This window comes from Falco cherrug, chromosome 4 (assembly GCF_023634085.1).
Source record: "Falco cherrug isolate bFalChe1 chromosome 4, bFalChe1.pri, whole genome shotgun sequence".
In the NCBI taxonomy this organism is placed as follows: domain Eukaryota; kingdom Metazoa; phylum Chordata; class Aves; order Falconiformes; family Falconidae; genus Falco; species Falco cherrug.
The window spans coordinates 37,886,253-37,913,997 of record NC_073700.1 but is presented as its reverse complement, the minus strand read 5'-3'; the positions used below and the strand labels follow the sequence as shown (position 1 = coordinate 37,913,997).

The following is a 27,745-nucleotide window of genomic DNA, read 5'->3' as shown; positions in this document are numbered from 1 at the left end:
TATCAAAAGCTTTGCCAGAATCCAAAGCCACCACATCTACTAGCTTCCTTTGGTCAACTTGATAGGTAATCTTGTCATAAAAGGAGATTAAGTTGGTTAAGCAAGACTTTCTCCTTGTGAAGCTGTTGGCTATGACCAACAACTGCGTTATCTCTCAAGTGTTTTCCAGTAAATCCCAGAATAACTTTCTCCATAATTTTATGAGACACTGAAATGAGACAGGCCTATAACTACCAGGGTCTTCCTTCTCACCCTGCTTGAAAACTGGGACATTTGCCCGCTTTGTCAGTAGCGCTCTCTGTAGACTCCCAAGACCAGTGAAAAGTATAAGAGAGGTCCTGTGATGACATTGGCCAGCTCTTTCAGTACCCTGGGATGGATCCCATCAGGCTCCACAGCCTTACGCACATTCAGGTGGAACAGGCAGTCCCAAACAAGTTCAGGGTCGGCTGGGAGTCTATCTTCCCCCCGCAGTCATGGTCTTCCAACACAGGGCTGCGGGAGTCCTGGCGCTTACAGCTTCTGTTACTTTCCCACTCTGCTGCCTGCACTCCTTAAGTCGCATTGAATTCTACGGAATAAATTTGTGCTGGTTTAAACGCTCCTGGGTCCAAGAGGGGCAGGATGAACGCGGCGGCAGGAGTGTTCAACCCTTTGGTTTCCACCAGGCTCCACCGAGCGCCTGTCTGTACGTGACGGGGAGGCGGGCAGCCGCTCTGAGCGCCCCGAAACAGCCGCCGCTGTCGCCCCTCACCCTCCGGTGCCGGCCCGCGGCCCCCACACCCCTCCCAGGTCCTCCCCACAGCAGCCCAAGGTACGGCGGTGCCAGGCAGGGAGCCCCCTTGCGCCGGCGGAGCCCGAAACGCGTCCGAAGCCGCTTGCACTGCCACCATCTTTCTCAGCACTCCCTCCCTCCCGCCGCCGCGGCGCAAGGGCTGCCGGGACGAGGCGGTACCGGCAGCGGGGATTGGTCCGCCCCCGTCACGTGGCACGGCCGCCTGTGAGATCGCCCGTTCCTCCGAGGCGTGACTGCGGCGGCGGCGGCGATTGGGCGCGGGGTGCGCGGCTTCAGCGCGAGGGCAGTGCCCCCCCGCACGTGACGTAGACGCGGGGCTCGGAGGCGGCTCGGGAGTCAGGCGGCGGCGGCGGCGGCGGCCGCGTCCCGCAGCGGCGGCGGTGAGTGCGGGGCGGCCCGGCCCCTTCCCCCGCCCGGCCCCGCTGCCCCGCCGCCGCCTTCGCACGCCCCGCGCCGCCCCTCGGCTCCGCGCCCGGCCCCGGCTCCCCGCCGCCCCGCGGCCCGCTCCCCCTCCGCGCGACCGGCCTCGGGCTGCCCGCAGCCCCAGGGCTCCCTTCAGCTCCGCGGCCCGTAGCGCGGCCGGGACCCCCCGCAGGGCAGCCAGCGCCCGGGCTTCGCGGGGCCGCCCGCTGGTGCTGGGGACGGAGTTGCTCGCCCGGGGGCGGGGGTGTCTGGGGCTCCGTGCGGCCGCTGGCCGGAGCGGGGCCCTGGCCCGGGGCGGGGCGGCCCCGGCCGCCGTTAGTGCCCGGGGCTGCTGGGCCGCGGCACAGCAAGTCTGGTGGGGCCGCTCGGTGGCTGTATCCTTCAGCCGGTAGCAACGGAGCGGTGTGCTGCGAAGATGGACACCTGGGGCTGGAAAGGAGTGACGGCGTGGGGGGCTGCCAGCCTTGGAGGGAAGTCTGGTTCGAGGCTTGACTTCTTTCTTTGTCTTTAATGATTGCAGCAAGCGCTAGCAGCACGGGCCTCTGCCGTTTCCCAAGGAAACTTCAGAATTAGATGCCTTGTTCCACAGCCAACATCCTCAGTTACCCTTAAGCTGCCGGTGAAATCCGTGTCTGTGCAGCTGGAGCAGGCCTTTTGTGATGCAATGGGAACTATGCCATGAGGACTGGTAAGACTTGGCCATAGCCATGACGGAGCCCCACAGGGTTTCGTTCACCACTCTCCATGGTCCACTGAGCAGCAGCTTCTTGAAGAGATCTCGGAAAGACGATGGAGAGCAGCCCCAGGATTCTGAACCGGCAGCGACAGCTGTTCGAATCACGCTTACTCTTTTTGAGCCGGATCACAAACGTTGCCCAGAATTCTTCTACCCAGATCTTCTGAAGAGTTGTCGAGGGAAAGTAAAAGGTGGTTCTTTAGGAGACAAGGTGAGTCCCCTACCTGTGGCCTGTGGGGAACCTGCATGGTATCTGAAGATTTCAAAGGCTTTTTCGGTATTGCTGTTTTAATGCTGTTTTGAGAGCTGGGCACGTGTTAGCTGTAAGGTGCTGAGAGCTGGAAAGAGGGTGGTCAGGCAACGCGCGGGCAGGAGAACTGGTATCCAGGCAGCTGTTGCCAGCCTGCATTGTCCCACTCCTTTGCCTTGGCTGGAACTGCACTTCAGAAGGGTGATGTGTTGGTGGCAGAGTGTGGGACGTAATGCTCGTTTGGTTTGGAACTGTTTGGCCTAAAGTGATTTTGGCTATGGCTATGAGGAGCTCTATTCCAAAGAGCATTGAAATGAGATACTTCTGTGACAAGTGCTTATATCTTTCTGGGACTCTGCTCTACTGTGTGTGAATGCTTCCACCACAGTGCTTGGCATCTCTTCCTGTGTGGTGGACGTGGTGCTTTCAAGTGTTGCCTGACAATTGTTTGCCTGTTGAAAGCCATTTCTCAGGATATGATGATGTGCAAACTTCTGTAGCATGTGAACCTTGTGTTATGGGTGCTTTTCTATGAAAACAAAGTTGATTGGATTCTGCTGACTTTTACTGTTGCTCTTCAGAACTGTTTAGCAGTGCGTTGATAATTCACGCTGCTTTTTTTTGTTTGTTTTTTGTTTTGAAAGTCAGGAGAATTAGAGACATGTACAGAACTGGCTGAGAGAGCATCCAAAACCTAGAGATGCTCTCAGAATCATAGAATGCTTTGGGTTGGAAAGGGACCTTTAAAGACCATCTAGTCCAGTGAGCAGAGACACCTTCCACTAGATCAGGCTGCCCAGAGCCCCGTCCAACCTGACCTTGAATGTGTCCAGGGACGAGGCATTCACCACTGCTCTGGGCAGCCTGTGTCAGTGTCTTAATGCCCTCAGCTTAAAAAGTTTCTTCCTTATATCTAATCTAAATTTACCCTCTTTTGGTTTAAAGCCATTCCCCCTTGTTCTATCGCTATGGGCCCCGCTAAAAAGTCTGCTCCCATCTTTCTTATAAGCCCCCTTCAAGTATTGAAAAGCCTGGTCTCCCTGGAGCCCCAGCTCTTTCAGCCTTTCCTTGTAGGAGAGGTGCTCCATCCCTCTGATCATTTTCGTGGCCTCCTCTGGACCTGCTCCAACAGGTCCATGTCTTTCCTGTGGTGGGGACCCCAGAGCTGGAGGCAGCGCTGCAGGGGGGTCTCAGCAGAGCAGAGGGGCAGAATCCCCTCCCTCACCGCGCTGGCCATGCAGCTGGTGATGTAGCCCAGGGGACGGGTGGCTTTCTGGGCTGCGAGTACACATTGCCAGCTCATGTCCAGCCTTTCATCTATCAGTACTCCCAAGTCCTTCTCTGCAGGGCTGCTCTCAATCCCTGCATCCTCCAGCCTGTATGGATACTGGGGGTTGCCCCAGCCCAGGGGCAGGACCCTGCAGTTGGCCTTATTGAACCTCATAAGGTTCATGTGGGCCCATATCTCAAGCTTGTCCAGGTCCTTCTGGATGGCATGATGTCCTTCAGGCGGCAGCCGCTCCACTTACCTTGGTGCTGTCCGCAGACTTGCTGAGGGTGCACTCAATCCCATTCTCTATGTCACTGATGAAGATGCTATATAGTACTGTACTAAATACTAAAGGTTGATTTGGCTGAGCTTTTGCCTGGATGCTCTAGTCATGATGGGTTTAATGCATGGGGATTTGGTGGCAGTGTAACTGGATCAATTCTGATGTTTTTGTCGTCTTTATTTTTGCAGAAGAAAGACCTGGCTGATCCCTTTAATGATGATGAAAAGGAAAGGCATAAAGTGGAGGCTCTTGCTAGGAAGTTTGAAGAAAAATACGTATGTTTTTCTTCTTTATGTTATGTTATCCTCTAGAATGGGCAATGCTGCTTAGCTCTCAACCAGTAGTTTAATGTTTATTGGCTCTTACGCTCCTGTTCTCCTGCAGTCCTTTATCCTAGGTGGAAGGTACTGTTTTCTATGTTCCTTTTCTGCCTCAGGGCTGTGTTCCACAAAAATAGTTCAGATGCGTTCTTAAATCGGATTAGTCTGATTAAAGTGAATGGCCTTCTCACTTGTAGTAGCAAATAACTTACTGTAATTCATGAAATGTAATTTTCTTAAGCAAAGATTAATTTCTAAGCCTTGTTGCTGCAGCACGATGTAATCTGTCAAGTCTTGAAGTATGGTGCTGTGGTGACTTTGCAGCCCTTAGGACAGTAGTACTGAGCTGGGTAGCACAACAGACATCTCTGTCTTACCCATTTCCTTTCTGTTCGTCCTCTCACTTTATTTCTCTAGATGGCAATAAAACTGCATTATGTTTTACAACTGGCACTTTTGGATAGAGAGTTGCTGTATTGGCTTGTGGTCCAGATTTGACCTATGGGTCAGCCTGATGTACCACGTGTATGTTTGATCCATGTAGTACTGACTTTGTACTGACTGCATAGCAGTTAGAACAGTCCATCTCTGTGCTGGCAGAAACGTTGAAGTGGTGCAGACCAATTCAGCGTAGTCTGCTGACACAAATTCTGCCTGTCTGGCAGGTCAGCGTCTTGTTTCATTTGGCCACGTCCTTTTTGGTTCTGTGTGACAAGGCCTAAAAGTGGATTTACCGTATCCTGAGATTACGGTATGATGGGAGTTAACGTTGGTTTGGTTCTGCTGCTTCTAAGAGCAAGACAGAGCTTGTTCCCTTTTCTGTGCTGGAGCCAATGTCACTGTCCCGTATTGGGCCTGTCCCCACGGTAAATGGAAAAGGAGGATGAATACATTGTCCATCTTTTATTGTTTAGGGTGGCAAGAGACGCAGAAAGGACCGTATTCAGGACTTGATTGACATGGGGTATGGATATGACGAATCGGACTCCTTCATCGATAATTCTGAAGCAGTGAGTACTGGGGCAGGAGCGAGGCTGGTTAAAGGCCTGCGGGGGCTGAGCTGGCATCTGGGGAGAACCTGAACAGGGTGCAAGCCAGGAGCGTGCCAGGGCTGGGGGGCGACAACTCCTGGGGCAACTGCATGGCAGGAGAATGCTGGTTGGCAGACATGTCCACAGCCCTGTTGGTTCTTGGTCCACAAATCCCACTCCATTCTCCAAGCAACTCAGCTACAGAATGAGGTAACAAAGCTTACAGCACCAATAGATTGTTCTCTGTTGTTTCCAGTATGATGAGCTTGTTCCGGCTTCTCTTACCACGAAGTATGGAGGGTTTTACATCAACTCAGGAACACTGCAGTTTCGGCAAGCATCTGAATCTGAAGATGATTATGTTAAAGAGAAAAAGAAAAAATGTCCCAAGGTCAGCAAGCCAGCTTTCTTGGTCATTTTCTTTGTTAGAGCTTGGAGAGTTTGCGTTGTGAAGTGTGTTGACATTCAAAGTAGAGTTGAGGTTTGTGAATTGGTGTGGACAGAATGGGGATGAACACTTGAAATACCATTCTGTCCCTGTATTTGATAGTAAAGTGAAGCACATCTGGCATGGATGAGGCTCTGGTGGGGTTGTCTAGTTCCTAGAGTAGAGGTGATAGTAGTCCCTTGTCCCCCTGAAAAATTGGTTAGCCTGATGGGGATGGAGAAAACAGTGGTCCTCTTTGGCAGCGTCTGTTGGAGACAGCTCTGTTTTCACAGTGCTGAGGTGAGGCGATTAAAAGGGGAAAACCAGCAGCAGCATTTGGCATCCCTTCCCCTTTACGGATGGGATCATCTCTAGTGCAAAAGCTAGGTGTGCTGTGAGTTCTTGAAGACAGTGCATGCCAGCACCGTGGTGACAGATGTGTGGGGTTTGGGTTAATGTGTCGGGTGGGGAAGGAGCTGTTCTCCTGTTCTTGGGAGAGGGCCCAAAATGGCTCTGAGGGTGCAGATAGCATTGTAGGAGATGCTTTGGTTGTGACTTCATTTCAACCCTCTCCAGAAGCGGAAGTTGAAAGATGGAGGTGAAAAAATGAAGAAGAAGAAGAAAGATGATTCTTACGACAAGGAAAAGAAATCCAAAAAGTCCAAGTTTCCAAAAGCTGGGTAAGGAGGGGGAGGGAACGCCTGCTGCTCGACACCTGGCTTCAGGGTTACAGGTGGCATTTCTTCTGCTGCAGTAGTACCTGATCGGTGTGGGGTGGCTCAAGTGCATGCTGCATAAACACCAGCAGGCAAACCCCCGTAGCTTCCAAAGTGGGAGAAAAAAGGCAGCTGAAGATCAGAGAAGGGGCACAGTTCCACAGCAAGTGTCCCAAGCAGAGGGGCACAGCTAGCTGCGATGTTGGTGTTCCTTGGAGCTCTGTTTAGGCGCTCATGGTGGGAACAGATATTGGAGAGCCTGAAGAGAAGGAAAAGGACTACTAAGACAAAGTTGATGGGAGGAAGGGCAGAATGAAAGGGCATGAACTCAGAGCTGTATGAGTGTCAGGTTAACAGGGAGGAAGAGGTCAGAAGGACATGGGTGGCCAGAGCAGAAAGGCAAGTTGTGTGTTGGTGCTCTCGCTGTGTAGTTGTTGTACTCCTGTCCAAAGTACTTCTTGGATGAGTGCTTTATTCTCTTCTTGTTCTGTTGGTTTGCCCTTGCTTTTGTCTGCCTGGCCTCTCTGTTTCAATGTCTGTATCTGTTGCTTCTGTCTCTTTTCCTACATTTTCCTTCTAGTTTTTTCCTTCTTGCTGTAACTGTTACTCAGGGTTTTCTTTCTCCTGCTTGAATCTGCTTTCTGGCAACACCAAACCACATGTCTGGCACAGTACTGTCGATACACGATTCCTTTGTAGCAAGGAAAAGCAGTTTGCTGTTCTGGTTTTGATAGGCAAGAAGCATCAAGCTGCTGTCACATTAACTCTCTCTTGCTTCGGTTCCTCTGCGCTAGTTTGTGTTTCTTGCTTGTTTCTTCCTTTCTGGAACAATGCATGCAGTTAAATAAGTGCATAGCTGAGTGGAGATGGCTTAAGCTCCATCACCTCTCCTCAGTGAGGAAGGACAGCCGTCTCTTCTCCAAGCTGACCAAACAGCAGGACCTTAAAAGGCTGCAGTATATTTTTCCTGGTGTAATTGGTTAAGGGGCTGAGACTTTCCAGGGGATTGGTGCATATGGCTGAAGTGGACTGGGATGAAGGTATCCTTCTTTCTTCCCCTTCATCTTGTATTCATCTCAGTTCCCTTTCCTCCTCTGTACTTTGTTTACAGCTTTACGGCATTAAATGCAAGTAAGGAGAAGAAGAAGAAGAAATACTCTGGAGCTCTTAGTGTCAAGGAGATGCTGAAGAAGTTTCAGAAAGAGAAGGATGCTCAGAAGAAAAAAGATGAAGAGCAGAAGGTGGCGACTCCTTCACCAGCAGAACCTCCAGCGCCAAGGGAGGCAGAGGCGATAGCTGACCCTTTGCTGTCACTTTTTGGCCATGCCAGTGACAACGACCTGCTTCAGGCAGCGACAGCTATGGACTCATTAACTGACTTAGACCTGGAGCGGCTTCTCAGTGAATCCCCAGAAGGAAGTCCTTTTCCTGATGTGGAGGATGGGAGTGATCCTATTGGGATGGGCTTGGAACAAGATTTCAAACAACCACCATCCCTCCCAGAAGGCCTGCCAGCCCCTTTGGAGAAGCGCATCAAAGAACTGGCTCAGGTATGGCAGTTCATTGCAGGGCAGTAGGATGGTGTGATTACTGGAGGGGGGCAGCTCTGCTGGGTTTGTGGCAGAGAAGAGCACAGTGCAGTGCCACATGGGATCACACTGCTGTGTCACCCAGTTTTCTCTTATGGCCAAGTCACTTTCTTGAATGCCTAGGCATCAGGTAGCGTCAAAGGCCTTGGCCTTGTTATCTACTGAATCATAGAATGGTTTGGTTTGGAAAGGTCCTTAAAACTTTGTCTTTAATGAACATGAATAATGCATGAATGTAGTACAATATCACACCTGTCAGTATTGCTTCTTGACCTCTGTTGGCAAAGTATGGACCGGATGCAAGAGGTAATTACCAAAGTCAATTTAACATGAATGAACTTAAAATGTGAACTAATGAGGCTGAAGGGGAAATTCCACCATAATAGTTTTAATGTGCTGTGATGGTCAGGACAGCACCTGTGAAGTGGCCTGTAGTGTTCTGTATATAAAATAAGTGGGTGCAGCTGGAAAGCATTACCTGCCCTACAGTGTAAGAAGGCATAAAAAGCCCTGTAGATGGGGCTTGAGGATTTGTTAGAGCTGTTTCCCATGTCATATGCAAGCAGATGCCTTCACTGAAGCATGGATGCAATTTGACATCTCCCACACTGGAGCTGCATCACTGGCTGTTTGGGTTCTTTACCCATCTTCAATATCTCAGTGTTGGGGTACCATTTAGGGAGTGGTATATATTAATTTCTAGAAGTGTGGTCCCACGTCTTTTCGCCAGTAGCTCCTCCTACAGCTGGACTCCTGTGGGACTCCCCCATCTTCTCCAAAGTGTTGCCCTGGGCTTTGGGAAGCGCTTTTCTGGAGAAGCGAGAGCCCTGGGTACTGGTCAGGGATCCCTCTCCTGACATGTTGAAGTGCGCCTTCAGACTTGCAGTGGGGCTCCTCTGATGTGAGGGCTGTTGCCATCAGCCTGTCAATAAATGCTGAAGTGTTTTGTTCCTGCTGCTAGAGTTTTTAAACATTGATTTTAAGTCGTAAACAGTGCTCTTAGACCTTTGCAGTGGTGTGTGTTCGGCCTTCTGTGGCACAGTAATTTAGAGCACCAGTTACTTAAGCATATCTTACTTAATAACTCCTGTTACTAAAGATGAGTTGCTATTAAAGATAGCTGTGTTCTGCTGAGACATTTTGAGTGTGTATAGTGTTGTTGAGCAGATGGAAGAGAAGGATGAATTGAGAAAAATATTGCCACAGCTGATAAAAAGAATGAGCTCTTCATGGATGTTTCTATTTGCTATTTAGGTTGTTAACAGCAAACACTCAATGTGAAACAGCTGTTTCTGAACTATATCTGAGGTAAAGGAGAATATTACAGAAGGTCCCATGATATCAAGCTGATCGTTAATGTGGTTGCAAGATAGTGTAATAGCAGACTACCCACAGACTTTCCTGCTGAGATGCTTCTGCTGCTGTGTCTCTTGTTGCTGGACTGTGTGTGTTAAGACAAGAAACCAGGGAGGACAAATACAAGGTTTAAGAAATTGAAGCTTCTGTCAGATAGGATTTTGTGACGTGAACTCTGTTGCAGGTGGGGATGAAGAGGTGCCATACCTCTGTGAGCCAGGTGTCTTCCATCCCAGCAGGTGGGAGCATCCCCTGAATTAAATGGAGCCTCCAGGCATTTCCTCTTCTACTTAAACTGATTTGACTTTAGCCCTCTCCTTCCTAAAATAATTTTCCTGTTGAGGGCTCTCTTTAGTGTTGAGCCTTTTCCTTTGACACCACCAACCATTGCTGACAAAGAGGAATGTACACTTTCTGGGCATAAATTAATTGCTTACCAGCCTCAACCTTGGAGTGTTAAATCAGGGGATTTCAAAATCATGCCCTTCTGTCCTGGTCTGCTTTCCCTTGCAAGGAATCGCTAACTTGATGTGGTGCCTTGTGGTATGAATCCCAGTTTTGTTTACATCCCTGCTCAGAAGGGACTGAAAGCTCTTGGCAGTTTTTTACTGTTTTGTTAATCTCTTGGAATTATTTTCCTGCTGGACATATTTTTCATGGGTGTGATTTTTGGGCAGTGCTGTGTTTGCTGCAGTCATAGCTCAGGAAGCTTCCTGAACAGGATTTTTTTTTTAATTTTTTTTTTTTTTTTTTAGTTTCCATGGTGTTGATTGGGAATAACTGTCCCCTGTGGGTCTTTCTGTTGGTTTCTTAGCTTAGTGTTCAGATTGGTCTAGAAAGCCTGGTGATAAGTATTCCTGACCCTCATTAAATGTTCCAGGGACAAGTGCTATGCTCATATTACTCAATCTAACAGCTCTAATGTGAAGTTAAAACCGTGCACTGGAACTGTCCCTTCTCCCCATGGGAAGTATGCCAAAGCCACCCGTTGCCACCAAGCAATCTCCTTTGTTAAATGGAGGTTATCTTCATTCCAGTGCAGCAATTCCAATGCACTTGACTAGTACATCTGGACAGGAGAATCTAGAATGGGAAGGTCTGTGGGCAGGGCATGGTCTCACCAGTTCAGATGGCAGGGTTGGGCTTGGAACTGAGGAGGCCTAGGAGGAGCGGGGCAGGCATGAATCTCTCTCCTGTCTATCAATTGTGGCATCTTTCAGCCTGTCTACAGCAGGTAGCTGGTGCAGAGTTTGATGGAATAAAACTGTGCCTTGTTTTACAGTATTTCTGAATCAAGACTACTTGATTGCTTGTGCTTGTCTGTATCTGTGAACTGATGATGACTTGTGTTATTTGCTGATTTCCAGGCTGCCAGAGCTGCAGAGGGAGAAGGCAAACAGAGATTCTTCACTCAGGATATCAACAACATCATACTGGAGTAAGTGCTGCTGTGAGAGAGGAGTGAGGAAGGAGAATATTAGAGCATTTTTGGTAAATTCAGGAGCAGGTTCAGCAGGAGTTATGCAGATGTCTTTGTACAGATCCTGCACTCAGAACATGCCTAGGAGACTTTCATGTTATCCTAGGAATGGCTTTCAGTTGAACTATGATGTATAGCTGAGGTAGGGGAATGCTGGAGGGGATGTATCCAGGTCTCCTGTTCTCAAGGTGTTACTTGGTATCTGTGTAATTAAATTTGGTCACTTGACCTGTGATTGTAACTTGATACAAGAACACTAAATCTCCCCCTGTCAGAGATGTCAGGCATGTTCTTTGCTACTTAAGTTATATGTTGTATGGAATGTTTTATAGCTGGGATAAGACTGCTGTGTTCAACTGGCTTTCTGTGCGTACTGGGGAAACTCCATTACTGCTCTGTGTTTTCAAGTTCCCCAATTATAGAATACCAGTGTTGCTTCACGCAGCTGTTGATAATGGCTTCATTCTTCTTCAAGTGCTTGGAGAAGGCTGATGAATGCACGCAGCTTTGTGATCATCACAGTGTAATAATACTTACACAGAGGCTTTAATTTCATTAAGGTTTATCAAGGCACTTGAAGGGAAATGCCAAAAGGAAGTTTGGGAGTCTGTTTCTGTCTCGTTTCAAGTGGTGATTACCACCTTTCAGCATTCTAGTGGTGACTGCACAAACAGTCCTAATCTGTTGTCAAACCAATAACTTTAACCACATTGAGAAGAGATTATAGATTGGTGTGACTTTGCCATATAATCAATTAGAGGGTTTTACACTTACTGACACTGAGAAAAAAAAAACCAAACAAAAACTTAAAAAGCTGGTCTCCCTAGGTTTTATATAACTGTGCAGATGGGTTTGGCACACGCTGACCTTTCTAACCTACTTCACTGGGAAGGAAGTTCAAGCTCAAGGGATAAAGTTTGTTTCTATATAATCCTGAGTTAGACTGCCGTAGTATCTGACATAAGCAGCGTGTACCTCTCATTTCATTGCCTGATGCTCCTGCACTTCAGTTGCCAGGCAGAACTGCAGAACAAATGAGACTGCTGACATCCTTTTGTTCCTTTTGCAGATACTCTGAAACTAGATTAAAAGGCATAGCTTGGGATAAAGGGCTTGAGTCTGTTGATTCTAAAATCTAAAGAACTATCACATAGTTTGGCTTGTACTCTGCCCCTCTCTCCCTGCCTCCGGCTCCCCAGGTTGCATCAGAGTTGCACTGATGTTGCTTAGAGAACCCCTGCCAGATCCCTGGTCAACGTTGTCTTTGTTTTGTTCTTCAGCATAGAGCTGCAGACCCGGGAGTTGAACAGCCAGATCCGGTCAGGGGTGTACGCTCACCTGGCTGCTTTCTTCCCCTGCAGTAAGGACACTCTGGTCAAGCGTGCCCGTAAGCTTTATCTCTATGAGCAGGTGAGTGAATTTGGCAGCCCAGCCCTGTCTCATGTGTGTTAACCCAAATCTCCAGAGCACAACTGTTGTCTACCTAAGGTGGTGTTGTCCTGCACTGAGCATGGGTCAGGCACCACGTTTGGTGGTGCAGATTCAGAACTGGCCAGGTCTTGACCTGACAGATTTGGGTGCCTCAGCTGGCACACACCATGTGGAACATCAGTCTGTTCTGTGATTGCTCTAGGGTGGCCGACTGAAGGAACCTCTACAGAAGCTAAAGGAAGCTATTGGAAGGGCTATGCCAGAGCAGATGGCCAAGTACCAGGAGGAATGCCAAGCCCATACTCAGGCCAGGTTTGCCAAGTAAGCTCCTTGTTTGCTTGTTCTGCATCTGTAGCCCCTCTCAGCAGGCTCCCTGTGACCTCATGAAGTTTACCACCTATTTTTGTTCTGTAGTCAAAAACTGCTGGTGGGCATTAATTGGCCTAATTAAGCTGTGTGCCGTCTTTGTGCTATCTATGGTGAAGCCAACTACAGCAGCATTGATGAGGCTGTAACTTGGCTGAAGTGTTTCCCTTCTGTGCAGGCGTGTCTTTAAGAACATGGCAGTCTGAGAACAGTAAGGCTGGATTAGTCCCGTGGTTTCTGTTGTACAATATCAGGAGATTTCTTAACTTTGAACACTTAGCTCAGCTCACTCTAAGCAAGAGGTTCAGGCCCTCTTCCCATGCGTGTGTTATCGCTGACTAGTGAGACCTCTGAACAGTGTTGTTAGAGATACTTAATCCTGTCCTTGAACCTCCAGGACAATGACTTCCACTTCATCTCTGTCTCCATTTTAGGATGCTGGAAGAGGAAAAGGACAAAGAACAGCGCGATCGAGTTTGTTCTGATGATGAGGAGGATGAAGAAAAGGGAGGGAAGCGTGTCATGGGACCGCGAAAGAAATTTCAATGGAATGATGAAATCAGGTTTGCATGATTTAGATATTAAGTGAACTGGTGACTTGTCTTATTCTATGCAGTTGGAAGTGAAGCATTTCGGTGTGTGTATCTTGTTTTCAGAGCAGCGCTCATCGTCTGTAGTAACAGTCAGCTTGGAGGTTTGTGGCAGACTGTGCCGTTTATGGAAGCCACTATTGCGTTTATTAAATCTCACCCTTATATACATTGCAAAATTAAGCTGATTTCAGGCATAGGCCGACTGAGAGAAGTGCTAAGAAGCCTTTATGCAGAGGCCAAAAAGAGGGGCGGATCTCTAGGAAAAGAAGGAACTCAGCTGAATTGCTGAAATCTTACAGACCAGACTCTTAAGACAACCAGAATCTGGTTGTGAACGCTTGTGAAGTTAATGGGGACTGCTGCTCCTGGCACCCAGGAGTCTGACAAAGAACAGAGTGTGGGGTGAAGGGGAAAGTGACAAAGGATAAAATGAGAATCAGTCCGGCTGTCTTTTTCATCTTGCTCTGTAACAAATTGGGGTGCTGCTCTGTAGGTGGCTGATTCATGTAGAACAAAGCAAGCTTCACTTCCTGCCTTCTCATTGCCTCTCAGCATGAAGGTCTGCAGAGAGGTTCAGTTCTGCAGTTGTTAATGATGCCTGTAATTCTGGCACTGGTTTACCACCTCTGCTGCTTCAGGAGATTAAAATGGGAAGGGGTAACAAGGCTATTATCCCCTGGCACATTGATGTGTGTGCACACAGAGAGCGAGGAACGTGCCTTTCCCTTCCTTTTTCTTGCGGAGGCCGCACAGGGTCGGTTTTATTAGCAAGGTATTACAGAGCCAGGTGTGTCTTGGCGTATTTAGCCAGCCCTGGATAAACGGGAGGACCTCCAACTGGGGAAAGTTGATCTGCGTAACTGTATTTGAAATCTTCCTGTTCTTCAGGGAGCTGCTTTGCCACTTGGTGAAGATTAAGTTGGATGGTTATGACCTTGACAAGAATAAGGCTCAGTCTCTAGAGGATTATGTGAAGACCTTCCTAGATGGAGAGGTGAAGCCCCTTTGGCCAAAAGGCTGGATGCAGGCCAGGTGAGCAAGAATCAAGTTGTACTCCAGGGATTCCATGTCCTAAGGGACCTCGGAAGGTCATTAGCCCTACCCCTGCTCAAAGAATGGCTAGCTTCACAGTTAGATCAGAGTCCTCAGGGCCTCGTTGTATGGAGTTTTGGAAATCTCCAAGGATGGAGTTTACCACAGCATCTCTGGGCCCCTGTTACGGTACTTAATCGCTCTTCATGAAATCTTTTCTCCTTATTTCCAATTAGAATTCCCCTTGCTGTACTGAACTTATTATTCCCTCTTTTTGCTTTTTATTGTGCACCTTCTGAGAAAGGTCTGGCTCCATCTTCTTTGTGGCTCTGGGCCTCCCTGCTCTTCAGGTAGTGGCAGACTGCCATTAGATCCCTCCTTGGTCTTCTCATTTTCCAGGCTAAGCAAACCCAGCTCCCTCTACCTCTCCTTGTCTGTCATGTGTCCTTGTTCCTCAGCCGTCGCAGTGGCTCTGGACTGTCTCCAGTTTGTTGACATCCCTCTTTTATTGTGAGGACCCTGAAACTGGATGCCATATCCAGATGGGACCTCACAAGTGCTAAACGGAGAGGAGTAAGCACTTGAACTGCTGGCTGTGCTCTTGCTAATACCTGCCAGCATGTAGTTAGCTCTCAGCAGTACACCCTTGCAGTAGTGAGTCATGTTCAACTTCTCTACCAGGACTCCAGGTCCTTTTCTGCAAGCTGCTCTGTAGCTGGTTGGCACCCGGCCTGTGTTGCTGTGTGGGGTTATTCCATCCTAGCTGCAGGACTTTGCATTTGTCTTTGTTGAACTTCACAAGGTTTGTGTTGGCCCTTCTCCAGCCTGTCAGGGTCCCTGTGAATGGCGCCCCTGTCTTCCAACATATTCTCCCCCTTCCCGCTGTTTTCATGTCACCCTCAAACTTACTGAGAGTGCAGTCCGTGCTGTTGTCCAGGTTTTAGTGACAATGTTCAGTGGTCTTGCTCCCTGTATTGACCTTTGGATGCTGCTGGCAGTGACAAGTTACAAGGTAGAACTGGGACTGAGGTGGGGCTGACTGGTCTGTGGTTTCTTGACCCTGTGTTACAAAGGATTACTCTGTAATCTGTCTCACAAAGGATACATTTTTCAGACACTTTGGGAAATCTTCCCTAGAGTATTCCCAAAAGAAAGCAAAGCAGAATGTTTTAGGGGCTTGCACTAGCACAGCAGAGAGTTGGCAGGCTAAGCAGGAATTTGGTGTGGTTTTCTTTACCCTATCTGGTGTCTTCACTGCTGTTTCCTGCTCTTTCACACCCTCCACCATCTGTGCCATTGAGCTGGCAGTTGCAGAGAGCCCTACAAACTGAAGAAAGTCGTTCTACTGGGACTGTCACCAGCTTCTGGCCTCCTTTGTTTTGCTCAATAGTTTTAAAGAAAGGACAACTGTACAGTCTTACTGCTGGAATCTCTGTCTCTTTGTATATAAAGAGATGGGCAGTGCTGTCTTCTCTCTGCTGAACTTGCTTTTTCGGTTTCATGGGGGATAAAGGAAGAAGTAGGTACCAGTTCTTAAGAGCAGTAAGTATGGGTAGCATGTTAACGGATCCCTTTGGAAAAGTCTGTGGCCATTTATTGCAGTTGCATATGCACATGAAGTAGTGAGCATGGTTGTAGTGTGTTGTAGTGTACGGGAGCTGAATGATGGCATTAGGAGGTGGGTGCAGATTCCTGCTTAGTTAATAAAGATATTACCAGCTTGAGAGTCTTAGCTTGCCAAGGTTTAAAAACGCTTTTCTTTGAATAGAAGGAAATTAAAATCTTTTGCTCCTAGTTTGTGGGTGAAGCTGTTCTTAGGGATACAGATGTTCACCTAAGACTCAGTGTAGGAGGGCCTTCCAGTGAAGTTAACTACAGAATAACTGAATAAAAGTGGTTTTCCTGGTTGCTTTCCAACGGCTCAAGGACAATGGTTTCTCCTGCTGGGACTCGATGGAGTTGGACTTGATGATCTTTATGGGTCTCTTCCAACTTAAGATATTCTACGATTTTATGACTTGGTGGTTTAAAGACAGAGGGTAGACCGACAGCCACACATAAGGGGAGGGATTGGCAGCACTAGGAGAACTGTAAACTTTTGTGGACAAGTCAGCTTGATTCACTGTCATCATGATCACAGAAGTTTATCTTTAAGAGGAACTTGAAGGTGGACAGAGTAGCAGCTTTGTGTATGAGTTCAGAGGGGCCCTGCCATGGTTCAGTTTCCTCAGTTAGCACTAAAAGGCAATTAACAAAATACAAGGTTAAAATCAACTTGCTTTTTAAGAGGAAAAAGGATGACAGAAGTCTTTATTAAGCTGTTAATAGCAGAGGAGAAGTGTATTCTGTATGCCAGTACTGATGGTGTATTTATAAGCTTCTCACCCTGACATCTGAGGTGGCAGCTGTTTTAGGTGAAAGAGTGTTCATGTGAGATTCTGGTTTACTTAGCCATGGTAGTAAAGGGGTTTGGCTGAAGCTGTACTTATTGGTTGTGGTTAGTCAATTGTTACAGAAATGGTTGTGCTGATTTAAGAAGTCACCTCAGCTGTTTGCCGGGGACGCGGAGGCAACAGACACACAGTGTGCGACGGCTTCTCATCCCTGTTGCTGTATTTGAGGCAAGGGAAGGTAACTTTTCTCCCTTGAAATCGGTGAAGAGCTCTTGGATGATCTGTGGCAGCAGTAATTAATGCCCAGCTTGAACGATTGTACTGCCTCTCCAGTTGCCTGTCAGCTTTTTAAGCTGGCAGAGCTTTTTCCTTAGTTATTGTCCAACAACTGCCTTAATGGCCTTTCCAGCGCCTACAAGCATAGCTCCCCAGAGAGGGAACTGCGTGGGGGAGTTCAGGAGGATTTTCCTGGAAAAGGGATGAATATTTGTTTGCTCTCTGTGGGTTTAATTTCACTAAGTCCCCTGCTGTACTCTGCAGCTCTATCTCCAGTGATCCCAGCTGCTCTACTGGGTCTTGCTGGATATCACTTCTCATTGCTCTCTTCCCTTCTTAGGACACTGTTTAAGGAGAGCAGGCGTGTACATGGACACCTCACATCAGTCCTGTGAGTATCGCGCAGCATTCCTTTGGAGTGATAACTGGTGAACTCCGTTCCCTGGGGCCTGGGTGGATCGTGCAGGAGCACCTGAGTTTGCTTGGCTCTTGTCAGATAGTTTGGCGCTGCTTCGTTTGGGGAGGTGTAGGGAGAGTAGTTGTTTGTGTGTGACATCTCCCAACAACAGACTTCTGAGGTGCTTTAGCTGTACAGTAAGCTGAAAGAGAAGAACTTTGAAGCCAGGTTGCCTCCTGGCCTTGTTCAACAGACTGGAGTCAGGCCTCTGTGCTAGTCCCTCGGAGGCAGATCGAGGTAAAATGGAGTGTGATGCCAGCACTGTGATTATTGCTGCCTGTTCAGTCGGTCCTTACTGGATTCCCTCTTTCTTGTTGCCTGGTTAAAGGAGGGGTACAGTGAGCTCAAGCTAGTGAAGATGGTGCAACAGGCTTGTGGGTGGCAAAGCAAGAGAGCCATCAGAATCCAGCTGGGCAGGTGCTTTAGTGCCAAAGGGTCTTGTGGATCTTGCTGGCAGTCTGTAATAGATGATGATACAGACTTAGGCTGATGTCTGTTTGACAGACAGTCCTGTTCTTGGCACTGGATGGGTGAAGGGAAGTGTGAGAGAGAGTATGCAATAGAGTGTATAGAGTCATCCTTCCCTCAGCCATACTGTTCCAGCAGTTCAGGGATGTCTTGTACCAGAGATTGCATCTGACCAGACCAAATGATCTATTTTCCATGAATTTGGCAGATGCTTTTGCATCCTTGACTTCTTCTGGGAACCTGAAAGAAATGTGTAACTTTTCTCCAAAACAGTCTCTGTATCAGTTTCTCTCTGGGTGTTGCTATAGCTAGGTCAGCAGTGGGTTCCTGTAGTAGCTCCTGGCCCTGCAGCTGGTGCAGGAGGTATCTGTTGAGTGCTTTTACTGCTCTGCTACCATTTCGAGACTCTGCTCTGCTCCCTAATTCATTCCCCTGCGTGGGAGTTGGGGCTTCCTAGAGCAGCAACCAAATGTCACACCGTTTTGAATCCTAGCAACCCGAGATGCTGCCTCTGTTCCCTTGGTTCTTTGTAAAAGACTCAGTGGATCGTCATTAACAGGGCCCAGGTGTGCTCCCTAATTGGATGCTTCCATGTGGACATTGAGTGAGCTATGTTTCTTTTGTCTCCCTCAAAACAGGGCGAAGAAGAAAGTTATAGCTCCTACTAAGGTGAAAGTGAAGGTGAGTTCTTGTGGTTTTTGGTTCTTGTGGTTGACATATACCAAGAGTCAGGTGACTGCCATCTTAAATCCTGTATTTGAGCCTTGTATCTATACATTAGGTACAAAGAAGTTGTGTTGTGAAATAATGCTAGTTGGCGTTGGGCTTGAAAAAACAACTAAAACAGCAGCTAAAATTGATGGCGGCAACAGCAGTAGTTGGCAGGGAGGCGGGGGGCCAGCAGGCACAGAACTTGCTTATTCTGCCTTTTATCCCCAAATTGCGAACCTTCCCTTCCCTTGTCAGCAGTAAATCCTGCCTCTGTTCTGACTGCCTTCTCTTGTGATTTTTTTGTTCCAGGAATCTTCCTGCAAGCCAGATAAAAAGATGTCTGTTCCTTCGATGCACTCAAGCAGCACCTTAGCTCTGTCTTCAGAGCCCCAGGGAGGAGCTCTGGGCATCAGTGCCCAAACCAGAGAACTCTTGTCCCTTGGGACAGCCCAAGCAGCCAGCAGCACTGGCACTCCTGCTACCTTCATGGATGACTCCTTGGATGAGGACTTAATTCATAATCCCACTTCCTCCCTCGAAGCAGTCTCTAAGGAACTGGCTGTGCTGAACAGCAGAGTGGGAGAGAGCCCTGACTTTACTCTTCCTGGAGCTCCAAAAGCTCCACCAGAGAAGATCCCAACTCTTGCATCCTCAGAGGAGAAGAGGACGTTTCCAAAGTCCAACCCTTCTCCTACATCATCCTCTGGTTCCCTCCAGTCTCCTCTAAATTTCCTGGCTGAGCAGGCCCTGGCATTGGGCCAGTCTTCTCAAGACAAAAAGACAGAGAACTCTAATTACAAAGACCTATCCTGCCAAGCCTCTCCCAGCAAAATCCTTCCTGAGGCGCACCAGGCTAAACAGAAACACCACAGCCTGGTCCGGCCAAGCCATGGGTCTCAGACATCCACCCCAGTGCAGGCTTCTCAGGTGAAGGTCTTTCACTCAGGCAGCCAGCTACAGAAAACTTTCACCTCCCCGGCTCAGTTTGTCAAACTGCAGAATCCCAAGTCCTCTGCCCCACTGCCCCAACGCTCCCTCCTCCAGCAGGTCAAGTCATCAACCAAAGCTCAGAGCTTCCATTCCTCTGCGTCACCAAGCAGCACCCAAAACTCCAGCAGCTCCCACAAGAGCCCAGGCTCATCCTCATCATCTCTCAGCTACACAGGAAAGCACTCAAGTGGCTCTAGCTCTTCAGGACAATCTTACAAATCGCCCTTCGTTTCTGGTTCCCTCTCCAAGCATGGGGCTTCTTCCAGCAGCTCCTCATCTGGAGCTTCTGCAAACCAGGGCTGCTCCTCTGGGAGCTTATTGCCCAGTGTGCAGACCCCTTCCTCGGGCCAGGCATCCAGCCGCCCATCCTCAAGCTCCTCCGTGAAGAAGACACCTGTTTCTCAGAAACTGACTCTGGTGGCACCTCCTGGAGGTTCAAATGGAGATTCTAGCGGGGGCACTCAAGGGGTGGCCAAATTGTTGACCTCCTCCCTAAAGCCAGCTGTTGTTAGCAGCACCGCATCTTCTACCTCTGTGCCGGTAAGTAGGGGTGTGCTGGCCCAGCCTAAAGCCAGGAAAATGCATGGCATTGTGTCAGGCCATCTCCTCATTTGTTCAGACTTGCCGTGAAGTGATGACTTCAAAAGAATTTCCTGAAATTCTTGAATGACTGTCTGGATCATGGCTGCTTAGCCTGGGAAGTCCTGGCCTTTGCCATGGGCTTGCGCTGCAGAAGTCAAGCTTTCATTTTCAGTTTAAAGTAACAGCTAAGCAAAATGCTGTGGTACCTTCCAGACTGCGATTTTTGTGTAGGTTGTGTAATGTTCCTGCCCTGGCTTTGTGAGTTATGGGAACAGTAGGGCTCCTGTTTGGGTCAGGAGGAAGTGTGGTAAGGTAAGTTATCGCGAGTGCTAGAAATCACTGCATAAACTAATACTGTAGTGACCAGTTTGCTGTTAATTCGGTCTGCAAACTTGGCCTTTCTTAAATTATTGCAAGTGATTTTGGTTTTATTGCCACTTTCTTCACAACTGACCTGTAGGTTAAATAACTTAAGATACTGGACTATAAACTCAAAATGCCCACCCAGCTTTCTTTGGTGGTTCTCTCTGCCCATTTTCTGTTGCTCCCCGGTTACTCCCATAAGCTACTGAAGTGATGTTTGAAATCAAGCTCAGTGGCACACTATGGAGTTCAGGTTCTGACAGTTTGTTGGGATACAATGTCTCGTGAAGGACTCCTGGGTTACCTGTAAAAATTTGTGTTATTCAGAGTTGTATCTAATGGTATAAGGGCCATAATTTTAATCTATAACAAAATGTAATAGTTCCTAATGCTTGGGTATTAATTTGTTGTTGGCTGCTCATACCTGCCTCCTTTTGTGGCATGTGGAAAGAGCTGGGCAGTTAAATGAGTATATTTAAATGGGCCTGAAAACCATGTACTGCTCAGCCTGTGTACCTTGTCTGTTACTGAGATAGAGAGCTGAAAGGCATTCCCCAGTGGTATGTCTCTCCATGGGAGAGATCTCAAATAATGTTCTTGGGTGCAGGGGTACACCAAACTTTGGTGCCTTGAGTTGTCAGCAGTGATACACTGCCAAAAGTGAGCAGGAAGCATCCTCCCTAGAACTTGCAGGCAGTGCGTAAGTTCTTCCTCTGCCTAATAGAGGCACAGTTCCAGGGTAAGGGAATAACGGAGTCAAATCCAATACAGTCGCGTTTAGACGAGCGTAGCATCCAGCAGCTGGATTGCCGGTGTCTGGGGCACTTCCAGGTGGCCTCAAGGGTTGACAGCTCTTGGGCCCTGACTGGGAGGGTGCTTCTTGCAAGGAGGAATTCTTGAGCGCCCCATGTTTTGCAGATCTTCTTTTAAGTATGACTGATACTATGCCTTGGTTAACCTACTGACTGACCTTTTCTGTTGCTTTTCAGAAAGGAACTAGTGGAGCTGTGCTGCTAACGAATTCTCCCTCCTTAAGTGTACTGGCTCCATCCTACAAGTCCAGCAATCCAAAGCTGCCAGCTGCCCTGAGCTCCACACCATTAGGTATTATCTCTCCTATTCATTCCTTCCCTCTTCATGTCATCTCCTTCAGTTCAGACTCCTCCCCAAAAGCAGGAGTATCAAAGGATGCAATAGTTACGGGACCTGCTCCAGGAACTTTCCACCATGGCCTTGGCCATAGTGAGTATACTCCTGTTCATGCATGTGTATGTTACTTGTGCCTGTGCTGTCGAATAACAAGAACATCAGTGCTCTACTGTGTTAATCCATTGCAGACCAACCCATTTTTCTTGCTGTTGCTTCATGCTGTAGTTCATGCATTTAGATCTCCAGCAGCTGCATTTGGAGAACCTTGGGCACATCCCTATAGCTAGCCCAGAAGTCCCAATAGCTGGAAGTTGAGCTCTAGGCTAACTGCTGCAGCTCTTCTGCTCATTTCTGTCTTCAATGTGTATTTGTTCCCTTTTTTCCCCCCTCTTCTTTCTTTGTTTTTCTCTCTAGGTCTTCTAGCTGGCTTGCACTCCAGCCCCCACCATGCAGCGCCACTCCCACATTCTGCCCTGTCCACTCATTTACCGCAAAGTTTGCCAGGTAACTTGTCAGACAGTCGTGTTTGTCTTCTGCGTGGTGAATCACCCTGTATCTCAGCAGGTACTTCCTCTAGGGGTAAAAGCAAAGTGATTGTCCACACTGGCTGACCGGCGCGGTCGTCGCTAAAGCCCGTGGCCTCGCTGCGGTACCAAGCGAGGCGTAGCCCTCTGTCCTTTCCTCTTTAGCTAGCCAGGGCAAACTTGTGCATTTGTGGAATGATGGGCCCTCAGTGCTTATAGCAAGTGTTGGTTCCTGGAGGTACTCAGCTTTGCTGCTTGCATCGTGGTGAAGAATTATCCTGCCAGGATTAAAGCTGTGCATGTTTATGCACAGTCTGCCAGGATGGCCCAGGAATGAATATTCTGGCTCTGTGGAGTTTTGTTACTGGTGACCTATATAAAATGTGTCAGACCAGAATGTCTTGTGTCTGTGCACTGAGCTAATTGCTTGCACCTCCTTCGTGACAAGTTTGTAGTGTAAATGGAGATGCCTTACTTGGTGTTGACAACATGATGATTTTGCAGTTAAGCCTGTTCCTGCCCCAGTTTGATGCCTGCAGAAGCAATGCATAAAACAAGAGATTTCCGAGGAACACTTTCTCTGCTCCTAAATGGAGTCCTGCCTGGTGGGCTGTGAGCGTGTGTAAATACGTAGCACTGTGGAGGAAGGAGAGAAGTGAGGGGGATCCGTGCAGCATTTAGAAAATTGAAATGCAGGGCCAGCAGATTGGGCTTATCTGCTTCAGGGAGTTGCTTATCCCATTGGTAAATGCCATTTCTGCTTTCTCGATCAAGTGTTCTTTAGCGCTTCAGAGTAGTTTGGTGCCACTGTCTCGGTACCTGCTCCTGCTGTGATTGTCTGACTGGGTGATATGCACCTGGTTTAGGAGTGGGTGTGCTGACCTAATGCTGTCGTACTGAGGCCATTGGATGTGTGGATAACCTGCTGGGGTTCGTGTGGCCTCCCCTAGCAGTTGTAGGGTAAACTGCCCTTGACTGCTGAGCGCAGTGCTGCTTTGCTGAAGAAAGAAGAGTGTGCTGTGCACTGGTGGAAATTCAAAGAATTTGTTGTCTTTGCTTCTTTTGCTGAGGTTTGTCTGAAGTGGGTTGTTATGCCACTCCAATGTGGTGGAGCAGAAGCAGCAGCTACTAGCAGCAACTGCTGCCGTGGCAGATCCTTCCTTCCTGTTTCTAAATTAACAATTGCTAGAGAGTGAGGTGATCGCGTTTGGTTTGAACATGGGTGGTGAAATGTATTCTGTGTCACTAAGGAGGAGTTCCCTCTCCCATTGAGGGAATTTAGGGTGGCTGCTTACTTCACTGTTGCTTGTAGGGCTTGTAACAAAGGCATTTTTCAATGGACTGCTGGTCTTAAGCAGGACATGGTGGCAGAAGCTGCGAGTAGACAAACGGTGACTAGGGATAAGTGAAGAAAAACTGACAATTGAGACTGCTTCATCAGGGACTCACTTTTGCACTTCGTGTTTTCACATAAAGATTGGAGATTGAGCCTAGTGCTATCATCTCTGGGTATACTACCAATTGTGGTGTTTTGTAGAAGAACACAATTTAAGTGACCACCATAATCTTAAAGTGTAATCATTTGTTTTGCGGCATAAATTGTGGCTGGCTGTGTAAGCAGATGGCCATAGCTGTATTGCTCTGTCTGAAAGCTGCAAGGACTCTGGGAGGTTGCTACAAATGCAAGGAAATGTTGATGTCTTAAGTGAAAGTGTTTATACCAACATTCACCAAAAAAGCGTATGAGCAAGGAGCATCCAGTGCTTGCTTGTGTGTTGTCACTGCTGCATTTGCTAGCGGAGGTGCCTGCACAGCTGCTGCTGTGGCGATGGTTCTGAGTGCTCGCTTTACAGATGTGACGTGCTGGGGCTGAGCTCTTGCATGGAACTGTCCTTGTCCTGGAGAAGAAGCTGTTGCTGTGCTGCTCAGTGCCACTGCTACTTAACTGCACATCTCAGTACACCCATTTGTTCATCATAGTCTGATGGTAGTTTTAATTGCTCCCGGAAAACTTCTGCTTCCTTAAACTTACTTCCTTTTTCTCTCTTCAGTGCATTTTCTCTTTTTCCTCCATACCTGTTCCTTTCTGTTACTTCAGTTGTTAGATTCCTATGATTGCTGTTGCTATCGGTAGGCACCTAAAGCCTTCATTACAGCGGCAAAGGTCTACTACTGGTGTTATTTCAAACCACCTTTAGATGCAAGGCAGCCAGTACCATGTATTTCTGCTGTCCTAGGTGGGGAGACACAGTAGGGCGGCTTTTAGAGAAGGGCATAGGCTACCCAGTCAACCAGCAATCTGAATCTATGCCATGGTGCTTTTGCTGGGAGGCCACAGGGACCCTCAGTGCTTCCCACACCTCAGGTGCAGAGGCAGGGCTGCTCCTAGTTGTGAGGTGTCTCCAAGCACGTCCTCTTACCCCCTGATTCCTCGCGGCTGAAAGGGAAAAGTACGTCTTTCTGTGCAGAGAAACCTGGCTGCTCCAGCTGCGCGCAGCTCTCTGGAACTTATGTCAAACCCCCTTCCCACTTGGTTGTATTTTCTTTCAGATGCTTCTCAGCTTCACGGCAAAGGGTCCAATGCACAGCAGCGCAAGTTGTGACGTCTGCGAGGAGGGGAGCTAGAGCACACATAGGATAAAACCAAGAGGAACAGGTCATGAACTTTGGATACTGGCTGTGTCTTTTTTTTTTTTTTTTTTTTTTTCCCCTCACAACTGGAGAGACTGAACTGCAGTGAGGAACTCATTGGTGTGTTTGCTTGGAGGCTTTCAGAGCTAAGCCCCACACAAAGGGCCACTTTGAGCCATGCCCTAATGAGAGAAGCATTTTGTAGCACTGTTTTATCGCTGCTGCCTTTCATGCATTCCCTGGCACTGGCAGGAGCTAGAACTTGCAGGGAGACTCGGGTGGCTTGGATTTCTTGCAGTGGTTTCCCACCCACCTGTGTCTTTATCTGCCAAGTACCTCCAAGTCCAGTTACCTCCTTGGTTTCCCAGTGGAGGGTATGAAAGGTGCTTCTTTCTTCTGCTTTGGATTTACTTGGATAATTCTAGCACTGCCAGTGCTTTCTGAAGACATTTGACTAACTCTTCAATTGTACTATAAAACTGTGCTACAGTTAATTGGAGGACTTAACGTTTCCTGTGTGGTAAACCTAACGAACCACCTGATGTTCCCCTCTGAAGGAGAAGGAAGACTCTTTAGAGAGACATTTTTAGATGCAGTCATTGACTTTGAGAATTCTACTTCTTTTGGGTTTCGGATTATTTTTTTTTCCCCTCCAAGGGATGCTTTTTTCCTGCTCAGTTTTATCCTCGTTGCCATCGAATGCATTGGATTGGATGGGACACTTTTCAGCATGTCACGTGTATAGGAAGACATAATTCCAGTGCCTTTTATGGTGGAGCAAGAATGGACTAGTGACACACATTTCAGCCCTGTTTTGTGTGCTCCTCAACCCTTTTTTAATCATTCTGTATTTAAAATGTATTCTGGTTTATTTAATAGAGCTTTTTATGGTTGCACATCAAAAAAAAAGAAAAAGCTGCACTGTCTGGACTTCAGTGGTGTCTTGGTGACTGCAAGTACAGTACCAAATCCAGCAAGAGCACCAGTTCTTATCCAAGTTTGTGCAAGTGGGTTCCAGGCCCTCCCCTAAAGCCATTCTTTCCTAGGGTCGTCGGTTGTGATCTCTTTGGCAGGCAGAGGGAACGATCTAGATTAACCAAGGTCACTACTAGTCAAATGAATTCTAGAGAACAATATTGCTTTCCTCAATGATTTCTGCACTAGGATCATGTGCTTGTCACAGCTGCAGGAATGGGGACCATCTATAATTGGGGTGTGTCTTTTCTTTTTAATTTTTTTAAGTCTTAGACCTAAATACTTCTCCTGAGCATGCCCTTTCAGTCTGTGCATAGCTAAGGGCAGGCTGTGGTTCCAGCTGAGCTTTATAGGGTTTGATTTTCTGCTCTCTCCTAGCCTGCCTCTTCTCAGGCCCCCACAGCTAAATCTGAATTGTGCGGTAGTAGCGCTGATCCACACAGACTTTACTGGTATTTCAAGCAGAAGCTTGCAGCCTTCCTTGAGCTTTGGGGAAAGATGCTGACGCTGAGTATAAAAACAAATATCTACTTTAGTTTTCCCCAGTTTTGATAAGATCCAAGATGGGCTGTTTTCAATTTGAGCTAATACATAATTTCCCAAGATCAGTGCATTGTTTATATTAAAAAAAAAAAAAAAGAACAAAAAGCTGCTCAGATTTAAAATTTGTTTACAGAAAATACCTAGGTTGTAGCAAAAGAGCCAAAGACAGAAGTTGTGTTACTGAAACTAAGCACAGCCGTTATTGATGGACTCTGAGCAGTGGATGTCGCATGGTTCCCATTGAAGGCCTAATCCTGAGAGGTAATTTGCACCTTCAACTTCCCATGGCAGCTGAAAGAGCATTCAGACACCTGGCAGGATAGGGACTCTCGGCGAGTGACTTGAGGTACTGGTTCTACTCCCTCTCTTTGCTTTCACTTGAATGCTTCTGCTGGGAAGCACCGTGTGCATGGCCAGAGCAGAATGCCCTCCTTCTAGGAATTTAGCGAAGCCTCTTGCCTCAGGGAAATGTTTATTTGGTGGAAATTCTGTGGGATATTTTTTTCTTTACATGCTATAATGAATGAGTGAATGGTATGGAGCAGAGTCACAGCAAGGCAGAACCACACAGAGACCTGAGAGCTGATGGGGAGCCAGGAATCCAGTGTCTCTGCCTTGACGAGGCAACTTGCAACGCTTTCGTGACGGTGTGGGGAGGCAAGGCTCCCATGACACTTACTTAGTATGGCAGTTCCTTTTGGGTGTAAGAGCTGTGGTTTACTCTTTTTTTTTTTTTTTTTTAATTATTATTTTTTTTTATTTTATTTTTGTGTGTGTGTTGGGACTGTCTTGCTGAAGATGGTGGGGATGGTATAAAAACTGTTAATCTTGTACAGAACAACTGAATAAATTGTTTCAAAGTTTCCAAAATGCTTTTTCCCATCTCCTTACCTCTAGAGTTTCATGACTTTGTTTTCAGGAGTTTGTGTTTCAGCTTGGATGATCATCTCTTGATCATCTGTTTCTTGAGTGAATTACTGATTTACTGGTTTTAACTAAAGGCTCTTACATGGTAAGTAAATTGCAGCTTTGTTTCTAGCCATTGTGGTGGTAGAATTTCATATTCTCATTCAGTGTGCTCCTCACGAAGCATGAAGCTGACATCTGGAAGGAACATGTGGGGTTCAGACCCTGGAGCCACGGCGTTATCCTGCACGATCCTTTCAGTAGCAAAGGTAAAATAACGATGTTAATCCCCAAAGCCAGGGTGGATGTGCAGTGAGTGCTTACAGCTGCTTTTGTTGGTGACAGAATTTACTGGGGATTGGGTATTAGCTGGGATTTGGGGAAAAGAAATGAACATGCTCTAGGTGTGGAAGCCCCTGGTGCCATCCCAGTGCACTTCCCTGTTTCCTGCAGCTGTAGACCTGTTCATTATTAGCAGCATTAGATGGGAGTGAACTGCACTTAGTCCCAACTCTAATGCTGCTTCAGCAATTTCCCTCTTGGAAAAGGGTCAACAGCTAAAATGAACAGGTTGTTTGTTTGTTTGTGTGTTGTTTTGTTTTTTTTTTTAAACTTTGACTCTGAAATGGCATCTTCTTGTAAAGCCAAAGATCGAGAGGCTGGCATTATTAATAAAGA

General features: G+C 47.6%; 1 protein-coding gene across 7 annotated transcripts; it reads left to right on the top strand.

Moving 5' to 3' along the window:
• Positions 1–1,023: 1,023 nt before the first annotated feature.
• On the top strand, positions 1,024–25,558 carry UBN1 (ubinuclein 1). 7 transcript variants are annotated; one of them, XM_055709627.1, is made up of 18 exons: positions 1,024–1,176; positions 1,740–2,166; positions 3,947–4,033; positions 4,993–5,088; positions 5,366–5,500; positions 6,113–6,216; positions 7,364–7,802; positions 10,565–10,635; positions 11,958–12,087; positions 12,311–12,429; positions 12,909–13,037; positions 13,956–14,099; positions 17,109–17,159; positions 18,332–18,374; positions 18,714–19,934; positions 21,329–21,443; positions 21,903–21,992; positions 24,563–25,558. In XM_055709627.1, exons 2-18 carry the CDS (start codon positions 1,927–1,929, stop codon positions 24,613–24,615), a joined length of 3,267 nt encoding a protein of 1,088 aa, XP_055565602.1. In that variant the 5' UTR covers positions 1,024–1,176; positions 1,740–1,926; the 3' UTR covers positions 24,616–25,558. The 7 variants fall into 7 exon arrangements, with proteins under 7 accessions (XP_055565602.1, XP_055565599.1, XP_055565600.1 ...); XM_055709624.1 differs by having other exon boundaries at positions 21,329–21,581; XM_055709625.1 differs by lacking the exon at positions 17,109–17,159 and having other exon boundaries at positions 21,329–21,581.
• Positions 25,559–27,745: the final 2,187 nt, after the last annotated feature.

Bases quoted from the DNA above. Each gene is read 5' to 3' on its own strand.
- UBN1 (XM_055709624.1), top strand. From the start codon at position 1,927: ATGACGGAGCCCCACAGGGTTTCGTTCACCACTCTCCATGGTCCACTG. The intron at 7,803-10,564 runs GTATGGCAGTTC...GCTGATTTCCAG, and splicing joins GCATCAAAGAACTGGCTCAG to GCTGCCAGAGCTGCAGAGGG. The intron at 21,993-24,562 runs GTAACTTGTCAG...ATTTTCTTTCAG, and splicing joins TTTACCGCAAAGTTTGCCAG to ATGCTTCTCAGCTTCACGGC.